The sequence below is a fragment of the Oncorhynchus kisutch genome, linkage group LG1 (genome assembly GCF_002021735.2).
Source record: "Oncorhynchus kisutch isolate 150728-3 linkage group LG1, Okis_V2, whole genome shotgun sequence".
Lineage (NCBI taxonomy): Eukaryota > Metazoa > Chordata > Actinopteri > Salmoniformes > Salmonidae > Oncorhynchus > Oncorhynchus kisutch.
In genome coordinates, this window is record NC_034174.2 from 49,267,167 (window position 1) to 49,294,002 (window position 26,836).

Consider the following 26,836-nt stretch of genomic DNA (forward strand, 5'->3'; position numbering starts at 1 on the left):
TTAATCTCCCCCATAGAAACAACAGTGACAGCACCGTCAACAACAACGGAAGGGATCTGTTGCAGCTCTGTAGAAGGCTGGGTCTGTACTTTGTCAATGGTAGGTTACGGGGGGGCTCTTTGGAGAGATTCACCTACTGCTCACCTCTTGGCCACAGCACAGTAGACTATATGATTACAGACATCTCTCAGCTCATTCACTGTCAAGCCACTAACACCTCTGTCTGATCACAGCCAAATTACGCTGACACACAAAGAACAGACGTGGAAACAACCACACAATCACAGCCCAGTAAGCTGTACATCATCAGTACAACATCAGTACTACATCAGTACAACATCAGACATTCAAACAGATGGGCCCAAAACAGCAGAGAAGAAGACCAGAAAGCAACCTGTAACCAAAATGTCCAAACACTCTTAAATAACTTCCTGGATACCACGTTCACTCACTGTAAAGAAGGCATCGATCTAGCAGTAAAAAAAAAACTATTAAATATTCAGACAAACGGTAAAAGAAGCAGAACTGAAATTGATTTTAAAAAACGAAACAAAAAAGACCACAGATGACAACTGGTTTGATGCAGCTTCTAAAATTATAAGGGGGAAAAAAATGACACTTTCATTACTGTGAGACTTTATAAATGTACACTCAGAACCAAAAAAACACAGTACAACAGCAAGCAGCTGACAATAATTGAGGAGTCCATAAACAAACAACTTCTGACAAAATTTAAAATAAATCAATCTAAACACGAGGAATTAGCGATACAAAATGGTGCCATACGGACAACCCATTTTAAAACACCCTACAACACCGTTCAAATTGACACAAACGCAGAGCAACGCCAAATTCATAAGAAGTTGAATGGATTACAAAAAGCTATAAAGGACAATCAAAATCCATTGGACTCCCCAATTACTGACCAGGAGCTCTATAAAGAAACTTCAGGCCCTCAAATATAAAAAAGCATGTGGACCTGATGGCCTCCTAAATGAGATGCTCAAACTCACTAGGGCAAAATTTCAATTGGCTATATTAAAACTGTTTAATTTGATCCTGAGTGTAGGTTATTTCCCTGACTCAAAACCCCAATCTTTAAGAACGGAGACAAATTTGACCCTAAGAATTAGAGGCATTTGTGTGAACAGTAACCTGGGTAAAGTCTTCTGTAGTATTATGAGTAAAAGCCAAATTGGATTTATACCAAAACATCACATGACTGATCATATCTACACCCTACACACCCTGATAGATAAACACGTCAACCAAAATAATACCAAAATGTATGCTTGTTTTATCAACTTCCAAAAAGCATTTGATTCTATTTGGCATACAGGACTGAACTACAAATATATTGAAAGTGGTGTAGGGGGTAAAACATATGATGTAATTAAATCAATGCAGCATTAAAATTGGCAAGTAAATTACATAATTATTTAACCAGGGGCGGGGACTCCGCCAGGGTTGCAATCTGAGCCCTGCACTCTTCAATATTTACATCAACGACTTGGCCACTATTCTAGCAAAATCCTCAGCCCCTTGTGTTAGTCTCCACAATTCAGAGGTTAAATGCCTATTCTTAACAGATGATCTATGTCTGCCGTCACCCACAACACATGGCCTACAGTACAGCTGCCAGACCTGGGCCCTGGCCTACAGCAGTACTGCCAGACCTGGGTCCTGGCAGTAAACCCCCAAAATACTAAAGTAAGGATTTTACAGAGAAGATTCAAATCTCAGGGAATTAGACCAAAGTTCTCAATTGGTACAAAATATATAGATTACTGCAAACACTACAATTACTTAAGTTTTAAAAAATAAGCTCAAGAGAAAGCACGCAGGTCATTCTACGCCATTAAAAAACTCATTCAAATTGAAATATCAATTCAAAATTTGGCTAAAACTAATTGAATGTCTCATTGAACCAATTGCAATGTGGTGTGGGGTCCACTTGCAAAACAAGATTTCACCAAATGGAACAAACACCCCATTGAAACCCTGCATGCAGAGTTCTGTAAGATTCTCCTACATGTCCAGAGGAAAACTACAAACAATGCATGCAGGGCAGAATTAGGCCAATATCCATGAATAATACAAAATCCAAATAGAGCAATTCAGTTTTGGAAACATCTAAAATACACAACCCCCTCTCATATCATTACCAAGCCTTGCAATGCCAAGAGCTGACAAAAGAAAAGAGTCCCCTCATCCAGCTGGTCCTGAGTTCCCAAACCTGTTCTACTAACACACTGAAGTCTCAGGACCAGAACATCCAATCAATCAGAATAAAACAAATGACAACAGAATCAAAAACAAAACTACATTGCTTATTGGGAAACATCAACAGTACACCATGGCTGACTATTTGACCATGGCTACTGATCAAAACCTTAGAAAAACATTGACAAAGTACAGGCTGGGTCAGCACAACCTTGCCATTGACAACGGTAGACACAGGAAAAACCTGGCTCCCTGAAAAGAAAAGGCTGTGCAACCACTGCACCACAGCAGAACCTGAGGCAAAGCTAAAGCTGCATTTCCTGACAAAGTGTAAAAAAGTATAAAACAATTAGTGTCATTTGCCCAAATGTGAAACCCTTATTCAAGGTTTCAAAGACCTCTCTGATGAGATTAGGCTACCTGTCCTGTTTGGGGAGGACGCTGTGGGTTGGCAGTGCACGACATTGCTGCCTGACATAAGATGAGGGACAGTGTCTGACAGACCAATCAACCTGCACATGTCCTCTACTGTATACTTATTGTTATTATTCAATGTATGGTTATTTTGAGAGAGAGAGAGAGAGCGACACAGAGAGAGAGAGAGAGAGAGAGAGAGAGAGAGAGAGAGAGAGAGAGAGAGAGAGAGAGAGAGAGAGAGAGAGAGAGAGAGAGAGAGAGAGAGAGAGAGAGAGAGAGAGACACAGAGAGACACAGAGAGACACAGAGAGAGAAGAGTCGCTCGAATGCTAACCACTTCACTTTTTTTTTTAAACAGGCTACTTCAGTTGGTGTTAATCTAGAGTTGGTGTGAGAAGAAGCACCGTCTAGTATAGTGTGCACACACACACACCAATATGAGCAGAAACACATGCACACACACGTACACATCAGTTCTCACCGTGTGAGAATCTACCACATTGCGCTTAAGGAGTGTGTGTGGTACAAGCCACCAGTTCACTCTTATTTTCTAGCCTACAGGGAACAGTGTTCTATCTGCTGTGCTTTGTTAGGTTCAGAAAAAAAACAGGCAGGCGGACATGCCAACAGATGGGGAGAATGTGTAGCATACTTGTGCAGCATTGATTTGAGCTCATTAAAAACCAAATGCGTCGGCAACACACACACAAGCAGACAGGCACACACACACAGGCAGACAGGCATGCACACACACACACACACACTGGCAGACAGGCATGCACACACACACACACTGGCAGACAGGCATGCACACACACACACACTGGCAGACAGGCCCACACACACACACACACTGGCAGACAGGCCCACACACACTGGCAGACAGGCCCACACACACACACTGGCAGACAGGCCCACACAGACACTGGCAGACAGGCCCACACACACTGGCAGACAGGCCCACACACACACACTGGCAGACAGGCCCACACAGACACTGGCAGACAGGCCCACACAGACACTGGCAGACAGGCCCACACACACCCAGACAGGCCCAGACAGACACACAGACAGACAGACACACACAGGCAGACAGACAGACACACACAGGCAGACAGACAGACACACACAGGCAGACAGACACACACACACACAGGCAGACAGACACACTGGCAGACAGGCCCACACACACACACTGGCAGACAGGCCCACACACACACACTGGCAGACAGGCCCACACACACACACTGGCAGACAGGCCCACACACACACACTGGCAGACAGGCCCACACAGACACTGGCAGACAGGCCCACACACACCCAGACAGACACACAGACAGACACACAGACAGACAGACAGACAGACAGACAGACACACACAGACAGAGAGACAGACACACACACAGACAGAGAGACACACACACAGACAGACAGACAGACACACAGACAGAGACACACACAGGCAGACAGACAGACACACACACACAGGCAGACAGACAGACACACACACAGACAGACAGACACACACACAGGCAGACAGACACACACAGGCAGACAGACAGACACACACAGGCAGACAGACAGACACACATAGGCAGACAGACACACATAGGCAGACAGACACACATAGGCAGACAGACACACACAGGCAGACAGACACACACAGGCAGACAGACACACACACACACACAGGCAGACAGACACACATAGGCAGACACACACACATAGGCAGACAGACACACACACACATAGGCAGACAGACACACACACACAGGCAGACAGACACACACACACACACATAGGCAGACAGACACACACACACATAGGCAGACAGACACACACACACATAGGCAGACAGACACACACAGGCAGACAGACAGACACACATAGGCAGACAGACACACATAGGCAGACAGACACACATAGGCAGACAGACACACATAGGCAGACAGACACACACAGGCAGACAGACACACACACACACACAGGCAGACAGACAGACACACATAGGCAGACACACACACATAGGCAGACAGACACACACACACATAGGCAGACAGACACACACACACACATAGGCAGACAGACACACACACACATAGGCAGACAGACACACACACACATAGGCAGACAGACACACACACACATAGGCAGACAGACACACACACACAGGCAGACAGACACACACACACATAGGCAGACAGACACACACACACATAGGCAGACAGACACACACACACATAGGCAGACAGACACACACACACAGGCAGACAGACACACACACACAGGCAGACAGACACACACACACAGGCAGACAGACACACACACACAGGCAGACAGACAGACACACATAGGCAGACAGACAGACACACACACACATAGGCAGACAGACAGACACACACACACATAGGCAGACAGACACACACACACACACATAGGCAGACAGACACACACACATAGGCAGACAGACACACACACATAGGCAGACAGACACACACACATAGGCAGACAGACACACACATATAGGCAGACAGACACACACACAGGCAGACAGACAGACAGACAGACAGTTCCCGGAGTGCAGCTGTGATGGCTTGGAGCATTAGTAATGAGAAACATATTATATGGGCCACGCTTCACTTCTTAGCTTTGTTCTAGCTCAGTCTATCTTGCAGCCTGATTCACACAGTGTAGGGTGAAGAGACCCCAAGATGCTGATCTTGGGTTAGTTTTGCATTTTCCGTACAAAAGGTTAAGGTTAGGTTTAGGGGAGTTGAAGCTAATCCTAAATCTGTAGCTCGAAACTTCAACTTCACAACTTGCAAGTCATACACTACAGGGCCGACTCAATCCATATGGCTTGGATAGATCTTTTAAAGGTGGGATTCTTAATGGTGGAACAGCCACGTCCGTTTGCAATATTACAACAACAAAGAAGTTATTGCAAACAACAAACACTGTTTTTACCACTCAGACATCATTGCACGTGTGAAAGAACAGCAGAATAAGTACAGCAATGTGTATTACCACGCTGCGCAACACTCCTCACCTCGGGTATGTCAACAAAACAAAAACAATAATGACTGTGGGGGCAGACAGTGGTGCCATTTCCCCTACAGCGGATTCCATCTTTAAAAAGATGTTTGTTGTAATTGAATATTAAAAACATACAAATTGACCTACAGTGAAGCTGTTCAAAATTGACATATTCAGTCATCTGACCATCTCCCGTCCAGAGCGAACCACAGGAGCAACCAGGGTCAAGCACAAGGGCAAGTCAACAGATCTCCCACCAAGTCAAAACTGGGACCTGAACCAGAGACCTATCGGCTCCCGGCCAAACCTCCCAACCGCCAGGCCACCGACCCCCCCACAGTTCCCAGACAGCTGCCCCTCAACCAGGGGAGACCCCCTGGTTGTGTGTGTGTGTTTATTCAAACATACGGTGTGTGTGTGTAGGTATATATATATATATATATATATAGTTGTTGTTGTCGGGGACAGCCCTAACGCATACTCATACATAATACTAATCATCTTAATAGCAATACAATAATATCAAATGTTTCATTATACTTCCCATGGTGATTTGGCCAGTTAAATCAACGAGGATGTAGTTTGTGTGGTGATCATGTCTTCTCCATCTCATCATGCCCGTCCCGCTCTCTTTCTCTCCTCATGAACAGATGACTGAGGGACTGCATTCATCCCCACAACAGTACCCTCCGTGCTACTTCTCAGCTCTGACAACTTGTGCCTCTGCTAACACAATGTGAATGGGAGTACACACAAAACATATACACGTGTACGCACATACGCGCACACAACAAATGCACACAGACATAGGACAGACAAACACACCTACAGAACATGTCTTGAAAGAGTGGAAAGGAGATAGAGGGAGAAGGGGAGAGAGGGGGAGAAGGGGAGAGAAAGAAAGAGCGGAAAGGAGAGAGGGGGAGAAGGGGAGAGAAAGAAAGAGCGGAAAGGAGAGAGGGGGAGAAGGGGAGAGAAAGAAGGAGCGGAAAGGAGAGAGGGGGAGAAGGGGAGAGAAAGAAGGAGCGGAAAGGAGAGAGGGGGAGAAGGGGAGAGAAAGAAAGTGAACGGGGAGCTGAGCACTTTAAGTAAACTCAGGATGACAGTGAACCTATTCACTATCAAAACAATGTGTTGGAATGACCCTCCTCTACACAGAGGGACTTGAGATGTGTGTTTGTATGTTAGTCTCTGATTGTCTGTGTCAGTCTGGTTTCCATCCGTTTGCCAGGCTGGCCAGTAGGCCTCCTTCACCCAGGAGAGACAGACTATCACTATTACTTTACTGTGGGTCTCACTCTGTCTGTTCGTCTCTCCCAATCACAACTTCGCTCTCATTACTCACCCCACAGATCTTTCTCTGTCTCTCCATCCCACTCTCCTTATCCTTCCCTCCCATCACTTAAGAATTTGTTTAATTCTTTAACCGACTTGCCTATGTTAAAGGTGGAAAAAAAAATTGAAGTGAAAAGGGTCGGGTCCCATCTGCAGCTTTCCATCAAGAGACAGAGAGAGAGACAGAGAGAGAGACAGAGAGAGAGACAGAGAGAGAGACAGAGAGAGAGACAGAGAGAGAGACAGAGAGAGAGACAGAGAGAGAGACAGAGAGAGAGACAGAGAGAGAGACAGAGAGAGAGACAGAGACAGAGAGAGAGACAGAGACAGAGAGAGAGACAGAGACAGAGACAGAGAGAGAGAGACAGAGAGAGACAGAGAGAGAGAGACAGAGAGAGAGAGAGAGACAGAGAGAGAGAGAGAGAGACAGAGAGAGAGAGAGAGAGAGAGAGAGAGAGACAGAGACAGAGACAGAGACAGAGGAGACAGAGACAGAGACAGAGAGACAGAGAGACAGAGAGACAGAGAGACAGAGAGACAGAGAGACAGAGAGACAGAGAGACAGAGAGACAGAGAGAGAGAGAGAGAGAGACACAGACAGAGGCACAGACAGAGACAGAGAGAGGCACAGACAGAGACAGGCACAGACAGAGACAGAGAGAGGCACAGACAGAGGCACAGACAGAGACAGGCACAGACAGAGACAGAGAGAGGCACAGACAGAGGCACAGACAGAGACAGAGAGAGGCACAGACAGAGACAGAGAGAGGCACAGACAGAGGCACAGACAGAGGCACAGACAGAGGCACAGACAGAGGCACAGACAGAGGCACAGACAGAGGCACAGACAGAGGCACAGAGAGGCACAGAGAGACAGAGAGAGGCACAGAGAGGCACAGAGAGACACAGACAGAGGCACCGACAGAGGCACCGACAGAGGCACCGACAGAGGCACCGACAGAGGCACCGACAGAGGCACCGACAGAGGCACCGACAGAGGCACCGACAGAGCCACCGACAGAGCCACCGACAGAGGCACCGACAGAGGCACAGACAGAGGCACAGACAGAGGCACAGACAGAGGCACAGACAGAGGCACAGACAGAGGCACAGACAGAGACAGAGAGGGGGGGGGGGTGCTGTCAGTCTGCCAAGTTTCTGTCTGACACACACACATCATTATGAGCCTGTAGAATAACAATGATCAGTCAATTAGCTTCTGACACACACAGATCACGGATACACCCGTCCCTCTGGAATAGCAACGGCCATGAACCGTGTCGCCTCGACCAAGAAGCACACAGACGCACACACACACAGACAGACGCACACACAGACAGACGCACACACAGACAGGTCATATTTTAGAAGATTTAGAAGAACCAAGTAACCGCAGGGTAAGTGAATCTATTTCCTATCAAGACCATGCTGGTCAAGTTCAACGGCTAACACAGACGGTTTAGATGTTGGAGTGTTCACTAATGATGCCTACATCAGACTACTATAAAACAGGACAGCAACATCATCCCCTCCACTTTTCACACTAATAAATCTTCTATGGCCTCTTTGTCAGAGTCCGAAGCCTCAGGGGTGGGAATCCATTGAGTGGGCAGTGGGGCCTGTGGGAAGCTTCTCAGAAGAACTACCTATTTCTGGCATGGGCTCAAAAATGGGCACAGTGGCTAGTGCAGCAGATGGGAGAGTTGTACCCCCTCCGGTGAAACAGCTGAAGAATGCTACGCTGGACACCAGGCTGGAGAGTGACACCTCGATGGGGAGGGAGGGAGAGAGAGAGAGTCTGGCTCCAGTGCTTTCACTAAAGAAGAAGGATCTCTCCCTCTCTAAAGACCCACTCATCCATCGAACAACTTCTCTCTCTCACCATCTCTCCCAAACTCCCAGGGGAGCATGATCTCTCAATACTCAGAGGCAGGACCATACAGCATACCTCTTAGCTTGTAGTGCTTCACACACACACTCACAGCTCCCTAATGTCTGTACAACACACATTGTGGAGGAAAACACAAAAGCATGACGCACTGAAAGCATGCAGACGAGAGAGAGAGAGAGAGAGAGAGAAAGCCTGGGGACAAGCCAGAGTCTGTCCTCAATTTCCCATCTCAACAGATCCATCAAAAAGCTCCTGCTTCCATCACGTTGCGAATCCGCCGTGCTTCTACACCTGCATTGCTTGCTGTTTGGGGGTTTAGGCTGGGTTTCTGTACAGCACTTTGTGACATCAGCTGATGTAAGAAGGTATTTATAAATACATTTGATTGATTGATTGATTTTCTCCCTCTCCCCTCCTCCCTCGATCACTCACCCACTCCCTCTATCACTCTCTCTTCCTCTCTCCATCTACACATTCTTTCCAACAACAAGCTAGGCACATTTGATCAGTGAGTACAGACAACCACACACAGGCAGCATATTGTGAACTAGTAGCTGAGATTAAAATCCTATTAATATTGGGTTTATTAACAGCAGAATAAAACATGTTTGTGTTTCTCTTTCTCACTGGGAGAGTAGGCAGATGACGGATTTGGTGACTTCTTGCACACTGATTTGCTTTGTGTCTTGACGCAGACGTGTGAGCAAACAACAAGTAACTGCCAAAATAAAGAAAACAGTTGAGTAAATGAGGAATACAAAGTACATTGAAAGCAGGTGCCCGCGCACAGGTTAATTAAGCTTTCAACAGTATATCAGTCTTAGGGTCACGTAAAAATGCCAAGTTGTCCATTATTTTGGCTGCCATGGCAGGAAAATACCTTTTATTAGGTATTTATTAGGATCCCCATTAGCCGCAGAAAAGGCATCAGCTACTCTTCCTGGGGTCAACATGAAACATGACATATTAGAGAACACTAGTCGTCATGGACTGAAATTCATACATCTAAAACTCCACACATAGCCTACATACCAGCACATAGGTCTAGTACATAGTACAGTGCAAACTCCAATACAAGATATATAAAATGGCCGGTCCCCTTTCTGCAGTGAGGGGTTTTTATGAATGGTTATGTTAATATCTTCAGTTACCTGGGGTGGCAGAGAGTTCCATGTAGTCATGGCTCTATGTGCGCTTCCCAGCCTCTGTTCTGGACCTGAGGACTGTGAAGGGACCCTCTGGTTGCATGTCGTCTTGTGTTTGTGCCGATGAGCGTCCGAACTGTGTGCCGACTGCTCTAACAGACAGTTCGGGTACCTTCAACACATCGATACCTTGCACAAAGACCAACCGTGATTCAGTCAATCTCTCCTCAACTTTGAGCCAGGAGAGACTGGCGTGCATGTTACTGACACTTTCCCTCCGTGTACATCGAAGTGCGATACGCGCTGCTTTGTTTTGGACCAACTGCAATTGACCTATGTCCTTCTTTGCAGCACATGAACACACAGCTGGGCAGTAGTCCAGGTGCGACAAAACTAAGGCCTGTAGGACCTATCTGGTTGACTGAGATGTCAAGAAAGAGCAATGCCTTATCATGGACAGACCTCTAACCATCTTAGCAACCATTGAGTCTATATGTTTTGACCATGACAGCTTGCTATCTAGCGTAACAACCAGCAGTTTAGTCTCCTCAAACTGCTCAATAGCCACATTATTTAATAACAGATCTAAGCGAGGTTTAGTGTTGAGCGAGGGATTTGTCCCACAAATTGTTTTTTTAGCATCAGCCTATTGCTAGTTCTAAAACTGACTGGAGCTCTATGTTAAGTGTCTCAGTTATTTTGTTTACTGTTGCAGCCGACAGGTATACTGTTGAGTCGTCAGCGCACATAGACACACAGGTTATATTCAAGATCAGTGGACAGTCATTTGTAAAAATAGAAAGCAATAATGGCCCTAGTGGGCTGCCCTGCAGAACACCACACTCAACTGAATTCGGCTTCCATTAACAAAAACCCTCTGTGTTCTATTAGATGGGTAACTTCCAAGCCATAAAAAGGCAGAGGATGCAAAATCCATGACACAACTGCTTTTTTTCAGCAATAGTTTATGATCGATGACATCAATCTTCACACTATCAATTTATTTCAGCCAAATGCGTCATTTGTGTTAGTGCCGAGCACGTTGAGTGCCCTTCCCTATAAGCATGCTGAAAAGTCAGGTCATTTATTTTCTGTAAAATCATTTTGTATTTGATCAAACAGCATTTTTACCAAACGTTTGCTAAGCACCTGTAACAGGCTGATTGGTCAGCTGTTAAAACCATTAAAAGGGTGCTCTGCTATTCTTGGGTAGCGGAATGACCTTTGCCTACCACAAAGTCTTCTAGGCATACATTCAAGATGTGACAAAAGTGTCACAATGTACTCCACTACCAACCTCAAACATTCACCATCCAGGTTGTCGGGAAACTTGGTGGTTTGTCCTTGTTTGTTTTCACCTCTTCCACACCCACTTTGAGGAACTCAAAACTACAGTGCTCGTCTTTCATTATTTGGTCCATTATGCATGAATATGAAGGCCCGGCATTTGTTGTTTGCATGTCATACCTAAGTTTTTACATTTTGTCAACAACAAAAAAGGTATTCAAGTGGTCAGCAATATCTAAGGGTTTTGTTATGAACAAGCCATCTGCCTCAGTGAAGGAAGGCGCAGAGCTTGCTTTATTTGCCTAGAATTTCATTTTAAGTACTCCAGAGTTTTTTTTTACCATCATTCTTTACATAATGTACCTTTGTTCCATAGTACAGTTTCTGCTGGCAGTTCAGTCAGTTTCTTGATGGGCGCATGCCTATCAGTAACAGGAAAGAAGCAGTTTCACAAATGCTTCCAGTGCAGCGTCCGGATGTTCCTCATTACATCAGCCCAACAAATATTTTCTCACATCTTCACAAAGGAATCATTGTTAAAACCTCCCGTATGATCGTTTATACACCAGTTTAGGTCCAGTCTTCGGGACTTTGGTTTTTCTAGATAGCGCTATATTAGTAGCATAGATGATGATTTAGTTCATGTTCTGTTTGTAAATACCCTAGTAGGTTGGACTGATGACTTGAATCAGATAACAGGCACTGGTTACAGCTTGGAGCTTCTTTTTGAGTGGGTAGCTTGATATCACTTACATTATCCAACATTTCACACATATATAGTCCAAACACCGACTCTTAGCAGTTTTCAGATGTCAATAAGTGGTCAATTTCACAAACCTTATTTCTCAGGAGACATGTGTTAATATGGGCTATTGTTAGTCCTTTTCTGTGTTGCTTGCTTGTTTTTAGTGCTATTCTGAGAGGCTGATCCAAGGAAGACGCATCCGTGACATTTACGTTTCGCCTCCTTCGCCTTGCCAGTGTCCAGTCTCCCACTGGCCGGGGAATTGAGCTTACCATCTGTCCAGTGGATTGGAGCAGGTCAGTACCGCCCGACTCATCGAGTCCTTAGCTGTAGGAGGCATTCAGAACTGAAACGCACATCTCGTTTTCCTCCGCAACTGAACTAGCAGCCGGAGAATCACTTCCCTAAGCTGCTTGATGATGATACATTTGGAACAGACCAAGAATTTATGCTCATTTTTCACTTCCACCTTATTTTCCTCCTCTTGTGTAGATGTCGTCTCACACCTAGCGCATTTGAGCCCAGATGTAGACACAAATACCACTGGTGTTTTGAATCTAGCACTGCTAGCATTATCTTGCTCTGTTAGCACGATAACCACTAACCTTTGTGTATTTTATTTCCAGGACTTTGAAAGAGGGGTCTCAAAATAGCATAGGGGGTTTAAAGGGTGTGTGTGTGTGTGTGTGTGTGTGTGTGTGTGTGTGTGTGTGTCTCAGTCACCAGATCTCAACACAATTGAAAACTTATGGGAGATTCTGGAGCGGCGCCTGAGACAGCGTTTTCCACCACCGTCAACAACAACACAAAATGATGGAATTTCTCATGTTAGAGTGGTGTCATGTCTGGAACTCTGTTGGAGGGACATTTATAGAACATCTGCCAAGGAGCATTGAAGCTGTTCTGGCGCACCGTGGTGGCCCAATGACCTATTAAGACACTTTATGTTGGTGTTTCCATTATTTTGGCAATTACCTCCATGTAACAACAACCTTGTTCTCTCCTTCCACACACCAACACACGTCTCACACAACAACAAATAACAGCGTTCACAAAATAACTGAATGGGTCGGTGTCACTTTGACGAATGCACAGTGCTGAATCTAAGTCAACATTGCATTGTGCTGTCACACACACACACACACACACAGTACACATTCAGACAAAGAAACCCACAGATTATAATGCATATTCATAACGGTGACTCAATGTCTTGAGCGGAACAGAAGGTAAACCAGGCGAAATACAATGAGCTCCTATCTACCTCGAGAGCCCTGTCTTCAACAGACTACATACACGCACGCACGCACACCACATGCAAATTAGTATGACAAGTCATCACGAACACTCACCAAACACACAATCAACATGCACACTGTGTACGTGCTAATAACTGAGAAAACATCAATAACAACACACAAATAAGAACACAAACTCAGACCAGCAGCCCGTTTGGAATGTTCACCAGAGATTCTGGAGGCTAAGATCCAGACAACATTCAGCTCTCATTCAAAGCCACTAACAGCTAACACACATATCTGCCTAATATCCCGTTTATGACCATCGCGGGAACCAAACCCCACGACTTTCAATAGACCACTCTATCCATTTCCATTTGACACCACAGGCTAGGTCTATATACTGCATCTACTAAAACTAGACGACCGCAGTCAATTTCCCCGCATGTCGTCTTTAGCGGATGGCGATTTTGATCGACGGCCTGCAGGGTCTCCTGGATGTTAAAGACACGTTAGAGTCAAATGGATGTGACACGTCGCAGTAAGGTTTTATGAACTAAACAAGCCCCGGCGGCTAAATCAGATCCCCGGCACCTATCTATGAGGGCGGACATGTCAACGCCACCCTTGTCTCCTTTCCTACCTAGTGCACTGCTATTTGCCGGAGCCATATAGGAATCTATAGGCTCGCCATTCCTGACACAGCCTATGATATCCCCTTTAAAAAAGTCATGAGGACCAATCAATGTCGACATGATTATACATGGAGCAACTTCCTGCTTACGGAAATAAAATTTAAAAAACACCCAAATTCCAATCTGCCGTGACAAGACTGATCAACAAAGGCCGTGAATACAACGTAACAACGACGCCCCTCAAACACGGCGAAACGCCAGACTCCGTCGCGACCCGAAAGAGTCGTTCTCCCTCCATCCTCTCGCTCCTTACCTTCTTTATCCTGCCGTTGCGCGTGCCGGCGAAGGCCACGGTGTTGCCGCGGTAATCGTAGGCGGCCACAGAGGTCAGGCCGTCATCCTTGTCGATGAAGAGCGGTATCCCTTCTATGGTGCTGGTCCCGCCCAGCGGCTGGTTAAAGTCCTGGCCGCAGAAGTTGTCGTCAATCTGAAGAGGCTGAACGAGAGAGGAGAGAGAGAGAGAGGGAGAAGTGTGAGGATACAAAAAAGAGGTGTGTCTGGCCTTGTAATAGCCTTGTTTAATACAGTACAATATCAGAGCGCAGTTGCACTTACAGAAAGACAAAGGAAAGAGTCACATAAACACAACAGATACGCAGTTTGCTAACGTGAACTATCGTCTAGAGACGAGTGTTGTGTGCATGTTTAAGTAGTGCGTGTGTGTCTCTCCCAAAGGATTCTCTTCAGCCGATTCAAATGATAATCCCCTCATTCAGAGCTCTAATTTCATTAAGGGGCACAATAGTTACCCCCTGACGAATTCCAACCTGCCACTTGGGTTGCTAAGGGAGATAGGCTGAACCACTGACACAAAGCATTCAGGCTAGAGGGCAGAGGTCACCAACCTTACTACGCAAGTGAAATCGGCCTGTCGTGAGAGGCATGACACACCAACGTCACTGTGTGTGCGCAACCCGCACCCTATGGAGGCCTAAGAGGTTGCTAGCAGAGGAAGGTTAGAATTGAAGTGTGTGTTTAACACGGGCAACACGCGCACACACACACAGGCGAGTGTGTAAATGATGGTGTAATCCAAAGACTGATCACGACATCATCTGATTGATCCACAGAAGAGAACAGTTAACTCTCCCTCACGTGTCTCACCATCTGCCTGAAATTGATTTCAACATGACTCTCGTCGATGTCCCTCTGGTCCTTCCTTTCCTGCTTTATTTCACTCTCGCTGCCTCGCTCTCCAACTCTCAAACCATCCCTTAGCCGAGAACTACAGCGGACGAGTACCACAACTCTACGCGTTACTATCCCCTTCTCTCTCCCTCTCTCTCCCTCCATTCCTCCCCCTCTTTCACTCTACGTCTTCCTCTTAATCTATCCATCTCACAGCAGGAAGAAAGGCAGGGAGAGAAAGGAGGAGAGGAGAAAGAGGAAGGGACAGCCAGCTGGGTATCAATTCGGTTACAAAGTCCCGTAGTTCGCCCCGTGACCCGGTGGAGAGAGAGGGATTGCTGCTTTACGGGAACCTTCTGCGACTCACTAACAATGGGCATCTGCAGAAGAATCGGGAGGATTGTAGAGGAGTGAAGTGTGTGTGTGTGTGTGTGCGCGCGTGTGCGTCCATGTCCACTGAGCCGTTACTTGAAACAGTCTTTTTATTCACTAATGACCTTGGCCAGTCTCCCATCTGGACAAAACAGACACACTTCACTCAACTACAATCCTTCCTACACTTCTCCAGATGCCCACAGGGCCATATTCAACCCAATCATGAGAGAAGTGCAAGCTCGTCTCCATCAATCTGAATTTGAGTCGGGCACTTAGTCAGACACACGGTAGCCCCACCCCACCAGAGCCTGGAGGGAAGGACCTTGAAGGGTTAATCCATCATGGGGGGGGGGGGTTGAAAGGGTTAAGATACAGTACATTAGTACACAGAGACAGCAGTTGAGTCCCAAATGGCAACCTATTCCTTACATAACGCACTACTTTGACCAGAGCCCGTTGGTCCCTGGTCAACAGTAGTGCACTACTACATACGGAATAGGGTACCATTTGGGATGCACACCCAGAGTTCTACTGGGTAGTGAAGGGTAATGGTATTCTTCTGGGTTTGAAAGTTAACCTACAGTCCACAAGAAGACACTTACTGTGCTGGCTAACCTACACTGGACAATATACTGTCAATAATAAACTAGGTGGTTCGGGTCCTGAATGCTGACTGGCTGACAGCCGTGGTATATCAGACCATATACCACGAGTATGACAAATCATTCCTTTTTACGGCTCTAATTACGTTGGTGACCGGCAATAAGACACCTCGGGGGTTTGTGGTATACATTGGCAAGAAAAAGTGTAAGTGAACCTTCTGGTAATACCAGGATTTAATTAGACCGCGTTTGTCTGTTGTTGTGACCTAGATGAAGCTCAGATCAAATTTGAGGACCAATTTATGCAGAAATCCAGGTAATTCCAAAGGGTTCACATACCACGACTCAGGGCTGTATCCAGGCACTCCACTGCGTTGTCAGCCAATCAGCATTCAGGGCTCGAACCACCCAGTTTATAAAGATGAATTATGCACACGTGCGCGCGCACACACACACACATAAACAAGTGTGCGCACACACACCAAGTCTATTATAGTAAACTAAAACTAATAATGAAAAAACTATTTTGGAAAATAAAATAATTAACAAACCTGTTTGAAAAACTAAAAATATACTGATACTATTATCTTGGACTCCAAAACTAACTAAAATAAAACCCAACATGAATGATGTCCAGAATTCGTTTTTTCCTCCTAAACTTTGGGCAAAAATCTAACAGGTTTTCAAGATTTCTCCTAATGGAGTTAAGTTTCTGAATCTGATTGGTAAATGCTGCTTGCCCAAAGGGCAAGCTAAACCAGAGACGGTAGAGGAAGCGAGACATCCCACTCCCTCATTTATTTCTGGTTCATATACAGTCAATGAACTAAGCAGACCAGACACAGCTGATAATAAATTGGTGTCTATGGGAGAGCCACCCTGTTAAACAGACCTGAGAGGGATCAATGACAGACTTAGCACTAGGCAGAAGAGGCTATTGCCTCAGGCCTCAAATCAAGGGGCCTTGTGAGCTGGGCATAAACATTTTTAAAAAATACTAGTAATATTTATTTTAAATACAATTTCTCCGCTTAGGCAATGAGGCGCTTTCAAATCCGGGCAAAATGCAAATATAACAATTTGACAGAAAAATGACCAGAGTTAAAGACATTTATTTAGTAAAAATACAGGTGCTGCTGATAATACCGCCATCGTCATCAAGGCAGAAGACATGTAAGTGTAGCCTGATGCTGTCTGGCTACATAACCTACTTTATGAAGTGATTTGTTTGACAATCAGATGAAAACCACCAGTGGTCTGTGAAGAGAGTTTCCTTCAACCATATTTATTTCGCCAGTCTAGGCATGAACCCTTTCAAACCCAAGTCACATGGAAATTGACTTTACAACGTAAACCTAACCTATGAACTGACCCATCACCTTACGCATTACTCACCCCCCCGTGGCAAGAAGTGCCATCCCTATACAACACATCAATGTCTCCTAGCCTCCCAGGCACCAGTTATTTTTTTCCCCGAACACTAAATAATACAATACAAAACTAAATAGAAATGTTTTTGTAAAAACTACAACTAAATAAAAACTAGCAGATCAGGTCTGGAAACTACTTGAATCTAAACGTAATTTCAAAAGAAAAATGTCTAAACGAATAGAAATCAAAATACAAATATCTGCCCCTGCTCCACTTATTCATTCAAATGTGCGTTCATACATTTATACATGTATGGGTATGCATCATGCATGGATACACAACGGTCTGATTCTGTGAGTGGGCACGTCCACACACACACACACACACACAGACAGAGGTCCTGCTCTATAAATAAAACACACACAGGGCGTAACTAAACACACGCTGCTACATTCCACACATAAGCCAAAACAGCCTGGCATATCACAGCACAAACTATTCACACATTCCACTGGGCTTCTCTCTTTCTCTGTGTGTGTGTGTGTGTGTGTGTGTGTGTGTGTGTGTGTGTGTGTGCTACCTGCCTGTATGCCTGCCTCACTCGCTCTCTCTCTTTCTCTCTCGCTCTCTCTCCCTCTCTCTCTCTCTCTCTCTGCCCCCCTCCCTCTCCATCTTTCGCTCTCATAAATTACCCAGAATCCCAGCTGAGCTTAAGGAGACATCGCTGGAGTCTCTTAAAGAGAAGGAGTCTCCTCTCAAAGTAAATAAAACATGTTTTGTCTGTGTGGGTGTCTCGGTGTCTCGGTTTGTCTGTGTGGGTGTCTCGGTGTCTCGGTTTGTCTGTGTGGGTGTCTCGGTGTCTCGGTTTGTCTGTGTGGGTGTCTCGGTGTCTCGGTTTGTCTGTGTGGGTGTCTCGGTGTCTCGGTTTGTCTGTGTGGGTGTCTCGGTGTCTCGGTTTGTCTGTGTGGGTGTCTCGGTGTCTCGGTTTGTCTGTGTGGGTGTCTCGGTGTCTCGGTTTGTCTGTGTGGGTGTCTCGGTGTCTCGGTTTGTCTGTGTGGGTGTCTCGGTGTCTCGGTTTGTCTGTGTGGGTGTCTCGGTGTCTCGGTGTGTCTGTGTGGGTGTCTCGGTGTCTCGGTTTGTCTGTGTGGGTGTCTCGGTTTGTCTGTGTGGGTGTCTCGGTGTCTCGGTGTCGTCTGTGTGGGTGTCTCGGTGTCGTCTGTGTGGGTGTCTCGGTGTCTCGGTTTGTCTGTGTGGGTGTCTCGGTGTCTCGGTTTGTCTGTCTGTCCCTCCACGTGTCTATTTGCCCAACTGCGTCTTAATTAATTTCATCTCATACAGCGCTTTTCCAAACGCAACTTTAAAGCACTTTGGTTAGGAACCGCCACCGACATCCAAAGCTTCATGGAACAACATGTCCTACTCGTGAGCTGTACTTCCGATAACAAAAGTACAGGGTAGAGTGTGTGTCATGTGCCGAGTCATCGCCGGTGACAGACAGGCCCGGGGGAAATCCCACTGGGAACTCCTGACCTACAGCCCACAGTCAAACACTGTCACGTCACTGCTTAGGCATAGGGGGGGGGGGGGGGGGGGACACACGGGGCAAGCGCACACAGAAACACACACATACGATGCAGGTGCACCTAGCGCCACACGCATGTGCACGTTTCACACACAAACACACAGTGCCTAGAACGACTAACACAAAACACATACAGTTGTTTTAGAATTCCAAGCCAACTGTAGAATCTCTCGGAGGGTCAATCTCTCTCACGTCAGATAGGCCTAGAACGCTATGGCAACGGAGCAATGTGGAGATGGGAGTGTGTGGTTGTTCCTACTTGTAACGAGTGGTCCTTGGACATGCCTTGAATTGTATGTAAACACACAGCTGGGTATTGTGTGCGTGCGTTTGCGTCATGTAAAAAAGACGGTTTATTATTATTATTATTATTTTATGTTCCAGTGTGACGGCAGCAAGCAGTGGCACTACAGTCACTGGCAACATTTCAGCTATCAGCTTCCCAAAAGTGTCAAAAACACGTGTCAGAGAAAGGCCCCTCAAAATTGCCCAAGACTCCAGTCACCCCAGCATTTGACTGTTCTCTGCTCCCATACGGCAGGCGGTTCTTTTCAATGGCTGTGCGAAGTTGCTGGAGCACTGTCGTACACGTCAATCCAGAGCATCCCAAACATGCTCAATGGGTGACATGTCAGGCGAGTAAACAGACCATGGAAGTACTGGGACATTTTTCAGCTTCCAGGAATGATGTACATTATCATGTTGAAACATGTGATGGCAGCGGATGAACAGCACGGCATGGGCCTCAGGATCTCATCAATTGCCATCGATAAAATGCAATTGTGATCGTTGTCCGTAACGTATATCTGCCCATACCATAACCCCACCGCAGGCCACTCTGTTCACAACATTGACATCAGTAAACCGTTCGCCCACACGATGCCATACAGCTGTCTGCCATTTGCCCGGTACAGTCAAAACCGGGATTCATCCATGAAGAGCACACTTCTACAGCTAGTGGCCAATGGAAAATGAGCATTGTCCCACTGAAGTCTGTTACGACACCAAACTGCAGTCAGGTCAAGACCCTGGTGAGGACGACGAGAAGGCAGATGAGCTTCCCTGAGACGGTTTCTGACAGTGTGCAGAAATTCTTCAAATATTAAATTCTCTGGCAACAGCTCTGATGGACATTCCTGCAGTCAGCAGGCCAATTGCACAATCCCTCAAAAGGTGAGACATCTGTGGCATTGTGTTGTGTGCCAAAACTGCCAATTTGAGAGTGGCCTTTTATTGTCCCCAGCAACAAGATGCACCTGTGTAGTGATCATGCAGTTTATTCAGATTTTTGATATGCCAAACTTGACAAGTGGATCTTGGCAAAGGACAAATGCTCACTAACAGGGATGTCAACAAATTTGTGCAAAACATTTGAGAGAAATAAGCTTCTTTTGCATATGGACCATTTCTGGGATATTTTATCTCAGTTCATGAAACATGGGACCAACACTTTACATGTTGCGTTTATATTTTTGCTGTTGATTATTATTATTATTATTACTATTAATATTTATCCTGCTACCAGTCACTTCTTACCCCTGTTTACATGTACATACCTACAATCAATCCAGCACCCCTGCACACTGTAATAATGGTACTGGCACTAACCTGTATATGATTCTTGTGTTCGGTTTCCTCTCGTATTTCTTATCTATATTATTACTTGTATTACTGCCTCATTGGGAAAGAGTTTTGGCGCTGCGCACGTCACCACACTGTTTTACACTTGTTGTATCCTGTGTACGTGACAAGTACACTTTGAAAACACAAAAGACACAGACAGACATCAATAAATAATTACACGGGCAATTAGTATCATTAGCATGGGCGTCGGCGATTTGTGAGCATGGGGTGGGGACAGAGAGACAGACAGAGCGAGAAAGAGATTTTGTATCATTTGCCGCCACTCCAATAACTACGATATTTGGCGAAACTTTGTGGCGAATCATCCCGAAACTAACGTTAAAAACTGCACGCATTGACATAAAAATGGTATCCTTAATTGGGAAAATCTCACACTATCCCTTTTAAGATCAGATTGACAATTACAACTGGTCTTTTTAAGCAAACAGATTTAAGCAGTAGCACGAATGAGAGCCAAGAGCACGCAGCCACAGCTTGCTCCTCATCTTCCCTACAGTGCAGTGGTTCCCATCAATTGTATTTCAGATGGGATCAACATAATTTATATTCATGCATTTTTGGAGTAGAACGGCATTTTTTATTTAATTTTTTTGTCGCCAGAAGTGAACTTCAGTCGTTCTTACAACCTGGCACCCCCCCCCACCACCACATTCTCCTCCGCTGCTGAAAACAATCTTAAGGGAGACACTGATAAGCAAACACACACACACAGGTAGACACACGCACACACTGGATTGGTTGGTTTGTCCGTCAATCTAACCCAATACATAAGAATGTCTAATATTAGTACTTTAGTATGGTATATAATGACATAGGTTCAACCCAGTAATTCTCACCCCTCAGCACATTACGTCGCCCAATTAACTAAGAAACATCCATCCGGTGGTCATCACCGCCGCCGTCCCAATTAGTCACGTTTAATGAGCTACGTGCGTTTACCGTCACATTCTGATTAAGGAAAAGGGGAATAGTCCTGTGTTTTACATTTATCGTAATTACCGCTCAGAATCGCAAAGGCAAATATATTTAACGAGGTTATTAGTTGGCCTTGCTTGAGTTGAAGATATCGTTTTGGAAGAACACAGCCCTCCAGACCTGGGATCAAATACTATTTTGAATAGTTCAGCATTCGCTTGAGCCTGCCTGGAGTTCCCGATTTCTTTTTTTTTTTGGGGGGGGGGGGGCATCTATTTCACGAGGCAAACTCAAATCAAACACAGATTAAGTGTTGGAAATGTAGCATTTGAACACACCGTTGATTCTGTATCTGATAATCGCAGAGTCGACTTGACTAAACTATATTGCATTTCCCCCTGTATGGAACAAGCAAAGTTCTATGAAATTGAATAATGCTATTAGCGGATAGAGGATAGAGGCTAGCAGATAGAAGATAGCGGATAGAAGATAACGGATAGAAGATAGCGGCTAGCGGATAGAAGATAGCGGATAGAAGATAGCGGATAGAAGATAGCGGATAGAAGATAGCGGATAGAAGATAGCGGATAGAGGCTAGCGGATAGAAGATAGCGGATAGAAGATAGCGGATAGAGGCTAGCAGATAGCAGATAGCGTTAGCCCCAACAAAGCTTTCAGTATCCAGGCATATCTTCATGTTGGTCGGTATAGCAGTGGCGGCGGTTCCTATGTGCGGCCCAAACGCAACCCTTATTCCCTGCATAGTGCGCAACTTTTATCCAGCTCTGGTCAAGAGCAGTACTCTAAAATCGGGAACAGGGTGCCATTGGGACACCGTCATTTGTATGTGCTCCAAGGAGCGGAGGAAGGACGGAAGTAGTTTAACAGATAAAAAAAGGCTAACCTGCAACACTATCAAACTGCCGAGGCTAGATGCATGGGGAGAGTCGGAGATCACATCCGCTCTTACTTTGAAGAGAGATACCAGTCGAGTTCAATAGTGCTGTGAGTAGGCATCCTGCATAGTGTAGCGCGCACGCGCGTCCTGCTTAGTACGGGTCACCCGGTGCCTCGATCACACTAAGATGACTCGGCCTCTCAGTCTTCTTTTCCGACTCTATTGTAGGAATCCCAGGCTGCCCGGCACGTCGCCGGAAGAAGCTAGACCATTGTTCCACCGTCTCCGGGAAGGGCCGGGTGGACGGTGAGTACACGGAGATTCATACTCCATACGTCGGCACCATCTTAGGCCAGAGCGAGAAATAGAGATGTGGGCTAAACCTAAGGAAAAGTTGTGATAGTAGCATTGTATTTTGTTTGTCCATTACAGACTTCATGAATGCCTGCGCATTACATTCATGACAGCCCAGCCAGATCTACTGTCTCTATTATATTTGACAGACCAGCTAGATCTACTGTCTCTATTATATTATGACAGACCAGCTAGATCTACTGTCTCTATTATATTATGACAGACCAGCTAGATCTACTGTCTCTATTATATTATGACAGACCAGCTAGATCTACTGTCTCTATTATAATTATGACAGACCGGTTAGATCTACTGTCTCTATTATATTTGACAGACCAGCTAGATCTACTGTCTCTATTATAAATGACAGACCAGCTAGATCTACTGTCTCTATTATATTATGACAGACAGCTAGATCTACTGTCTCATTATATTATGACAGACCAGCTAGATCTACTGTCTCTATTATATTATGACAGACCAGCTAGATCTACTGTCTCTATTTATTTATGACAGACCAGCTAGATCTACTGTCTCTATTATATTATGACAGACCAGCTAGATCTACTGTCTCTATTATATATGACAGACCAGCTAGATCTACTGTCTCTATTATATTATGACAGACCAGCTAGATCTACTGTCTCTATTATATTATGACAGACCAGCTAGATCTACTGTCTCTATTATATTATGACAGACCAGCTAGATCTACTGTCTCTATTATATTATGACAGACCAGCTAGATCTACTGTCTCTATTATATTATGACAGACCAGCTAGATCTACTGTCTCTATTATATTATGACAGACCAGCTAGATCTACTGTCTCTTATATTATGACAGACCAGCTAGATCTACTGTCTCTATTATATTATGACAGACCAGCTAGATCTACTGTCTCTATTATAATATGACAGACCAGCTAGATCTACTGTCTCTATTATATTATGACAGACCAGCTAGATCTACTGTCTCTATTATAATATGACAGACCAGCTAGATCTACTGTCTCTATTATATTATGACAGACCAGCTAGATCTACTGTCTCTATTATATTATGACAGACCAGCTAGATCTACTGTCTCTATTATATTATGACAGACCAGCTAGATCTACTGTCTCTATTATAAATGACAGACCAGCTAGATCTACTGTCTCTATTATAATATGACAGACCAGCTAGATCTACTGTCTCTATTATAATATGACAGACCAGCTAGATCTACTGTCTCTATTATATTATGACAGACCAGCTAGATCTACTGTCTCTTATATTATGACAGACCAGCTAGATCTACTGTCTCTATTATAATATGACAGACCAGCTAGATCTACTGTCTCTATTATATTATGACAGACCAGCTAGATCTACTGTCTCTATTATATTATGACAGACCAGCTAGATCTACTGTCTCTATTATATTATGACAGACCAGCTAGATCTACTGTCTCTATTATATTATGACAGACCAGCTAGATCTACTGTCTCTATTATATTATGACAGACCAGCTAGATCTACTGTCTCTTTATAATATGACAGACCAGCTAGATCTACTGTCTCTATTATATTATGACAGACCAGCTAGATCTACTGTCTCTATTATATATATGACAGACCAGCTAGATCTACTGTCTCTCTATATATTATGACAGACCAGCTAGATCTACTGTCTCTATTATATTATGACAGACCAGCTAGATCTACTGTCTCTATTATATTATGACAGACCAGCTAGATCTACTGTCTCTATTATATATGACAGACCAGCTAGATATACTGTCTCTATATTAATATGACAGACCAGCTAGATCTACTGTCTCTATTATAATTTGACAGACCAGCTAGATCTACTGTCTCTATTATATTATGACAGACCAGCTAGATCTACTGTCTATTATAGTATGATAGACCAGGTAGATCTACTGTCTATACTATATTATTACCGACCAGCTAGATCTACTGTCTCTATAATTTGACAGATCAGCTAGAACTACTGTCTATATTATATTATGACAGACCAGCTAGATCTACTGTCTCTATTATATTATGACAGACCAGCTAGATCTACTGTCTCTATTATATTATGACAGACCAGCTAGATCTACTGTCTCTATTATATTATGACAGACCAGCTAGATCTACTGTCTCTATTATAATATGACAGACCAGCTAGATCTACTGTCTCTATTATATTATGACAGACCAGCTAGATCTACTGTCTCTATTATAATATGACAGACCAGCTAGATCTACTGTCTCTATTATATATGACAGACCAGCTAGATCTACTGTCTCTATTATATTATGACAGACCAGCTAGATCTACTGTCTCTATTATTATGACAGACCAGCTAGATCTACTGTCTCTATTATAATATGACAGACCAGCTAGATCTACTGTCTCTATTATATTATGACAGACCAGCTAGATCTACTGTCTCTATAATTTGACAGACCAGCTAGATCTACTGTCTCTATTATATTATGACAGACCAGCTAGATCTACTGTCTCTATATTATTATGACAGACCAGCTAGATCTACTGTCTCTATTATATTATGACAGACCAGCTAGATCTACTGTCTCTATTATATTATGACAGACCAGCTAGATCTACTGTCTCTATTATATTATGACAGACCAGCTAGATCTACTGTCTCTATTATATTATGACAGACCAGCTAGATCTACTGTCTCTATATATTATGACAGACCAGCTAGATCTACTGTCTCTATTATAATATGACAGACCAGATAGATCTACTGTCTCTATTATAATATGACAGACCAGCTAGATCTACTGTCTCTATTATAATATGACAGACCAGCTAGATCTACTGTCTCTATTATAATATGACAGACCAGCTAGATCTACTGTCTCTATATAAATGACAGACCAGCTAGATCTACTGTCTCTATTATATTATGACAGACCAGCTAGATCTACTGTCTCTATTATATTATGACAGACCAGCTAGATCTACTGTCTCTATTATATATGACAGACCAGCTAGATCTACTGTCTCTATTATATTATGACAGACCAGCTAGATCTACTGTCTCTATTATATTGACAGACCAGCTAGATCTACTGTCTCTATTAATATGACAGACCAGCTAGATCTACTGTCTCTATTATATATGACAGACCAGCTAGATCTACTGTCTCTATTATATATGACAGACCAGCTAGATCTACTGTCTCTATTATAATATGACAGACCAGCTAGATTACCTGTCTCTATTATATTATGACAGACCTCTAGATCTACTGTCTCTTTAATTATGACAGACCAGCTAGATCTACTGCTCTATTATAATATGACAGACCAGCTAGATCTACTGTCTCTATTATAATATGACAGACCAGCTAGATCTACTGTCTCTATTATATTATGACAGACCAGCTAGATCTACTGTCTCTATTATATATGACAGACCAGCTAGATCTTACTGTCTCTTTATAATATGACAGACCAGCTAGATCTACTGTCTCTATTATATAATTGCAGACCAGCTAGATCTACTGTCTCTATTATATTATGACAGACCAGCTAGATCTACTGTCTCTATTATATTATGACAGACCAGCTAGATCTACTGTCTCTATTATATATGACAGACCAGCTAGATCTACTGTCTCTATTATATTATGACAGACCAGCTAGATCTACTGTCTCTATTATATAACAGACCAGCTAGATCTACTGTCTCTAATATATTATGACAGACCAGCTAGATCTACTGTCTCTATTATATTATGACAGACCAGCTAGATCTACTGTCTCTATTAATATGACAGACCAGCTAGATCTACTGTCTCTATTATATTATGACAGACCAGCTAGATCTACTGTCTCTATTATAATTGACAGACCAGCTAGATCTACTGTCTCTATTATAATATGACAGACCAGCTAGATCAACTGTCTCTGTTTAATATGACAGA

General features: G+C 44.3%; 1 protein-coding gene across 1 annotated transcript in view; it reads right to left on the reverse strand.

Moving 5' to 3' along the window:
• The window catches only part of LOC116376197 (plexin-A1-like), a 154,735-nt gene that overhangs the window by 67,764 nt on the left and 60,135 nt on the right, over nt 1-26,836 (reverse strand). Inside the window, exon 2 of the mRNA XM_031835519.1 lies at nt 14,266-14,448. Within this exon, the coding sequence (XP_031691379.1) occupies nt 14,266-14,448 (183 nt within the window). The remainder of the gene's footprint in view (nt 1-14,265; nt 14,449-26,836) is intronic.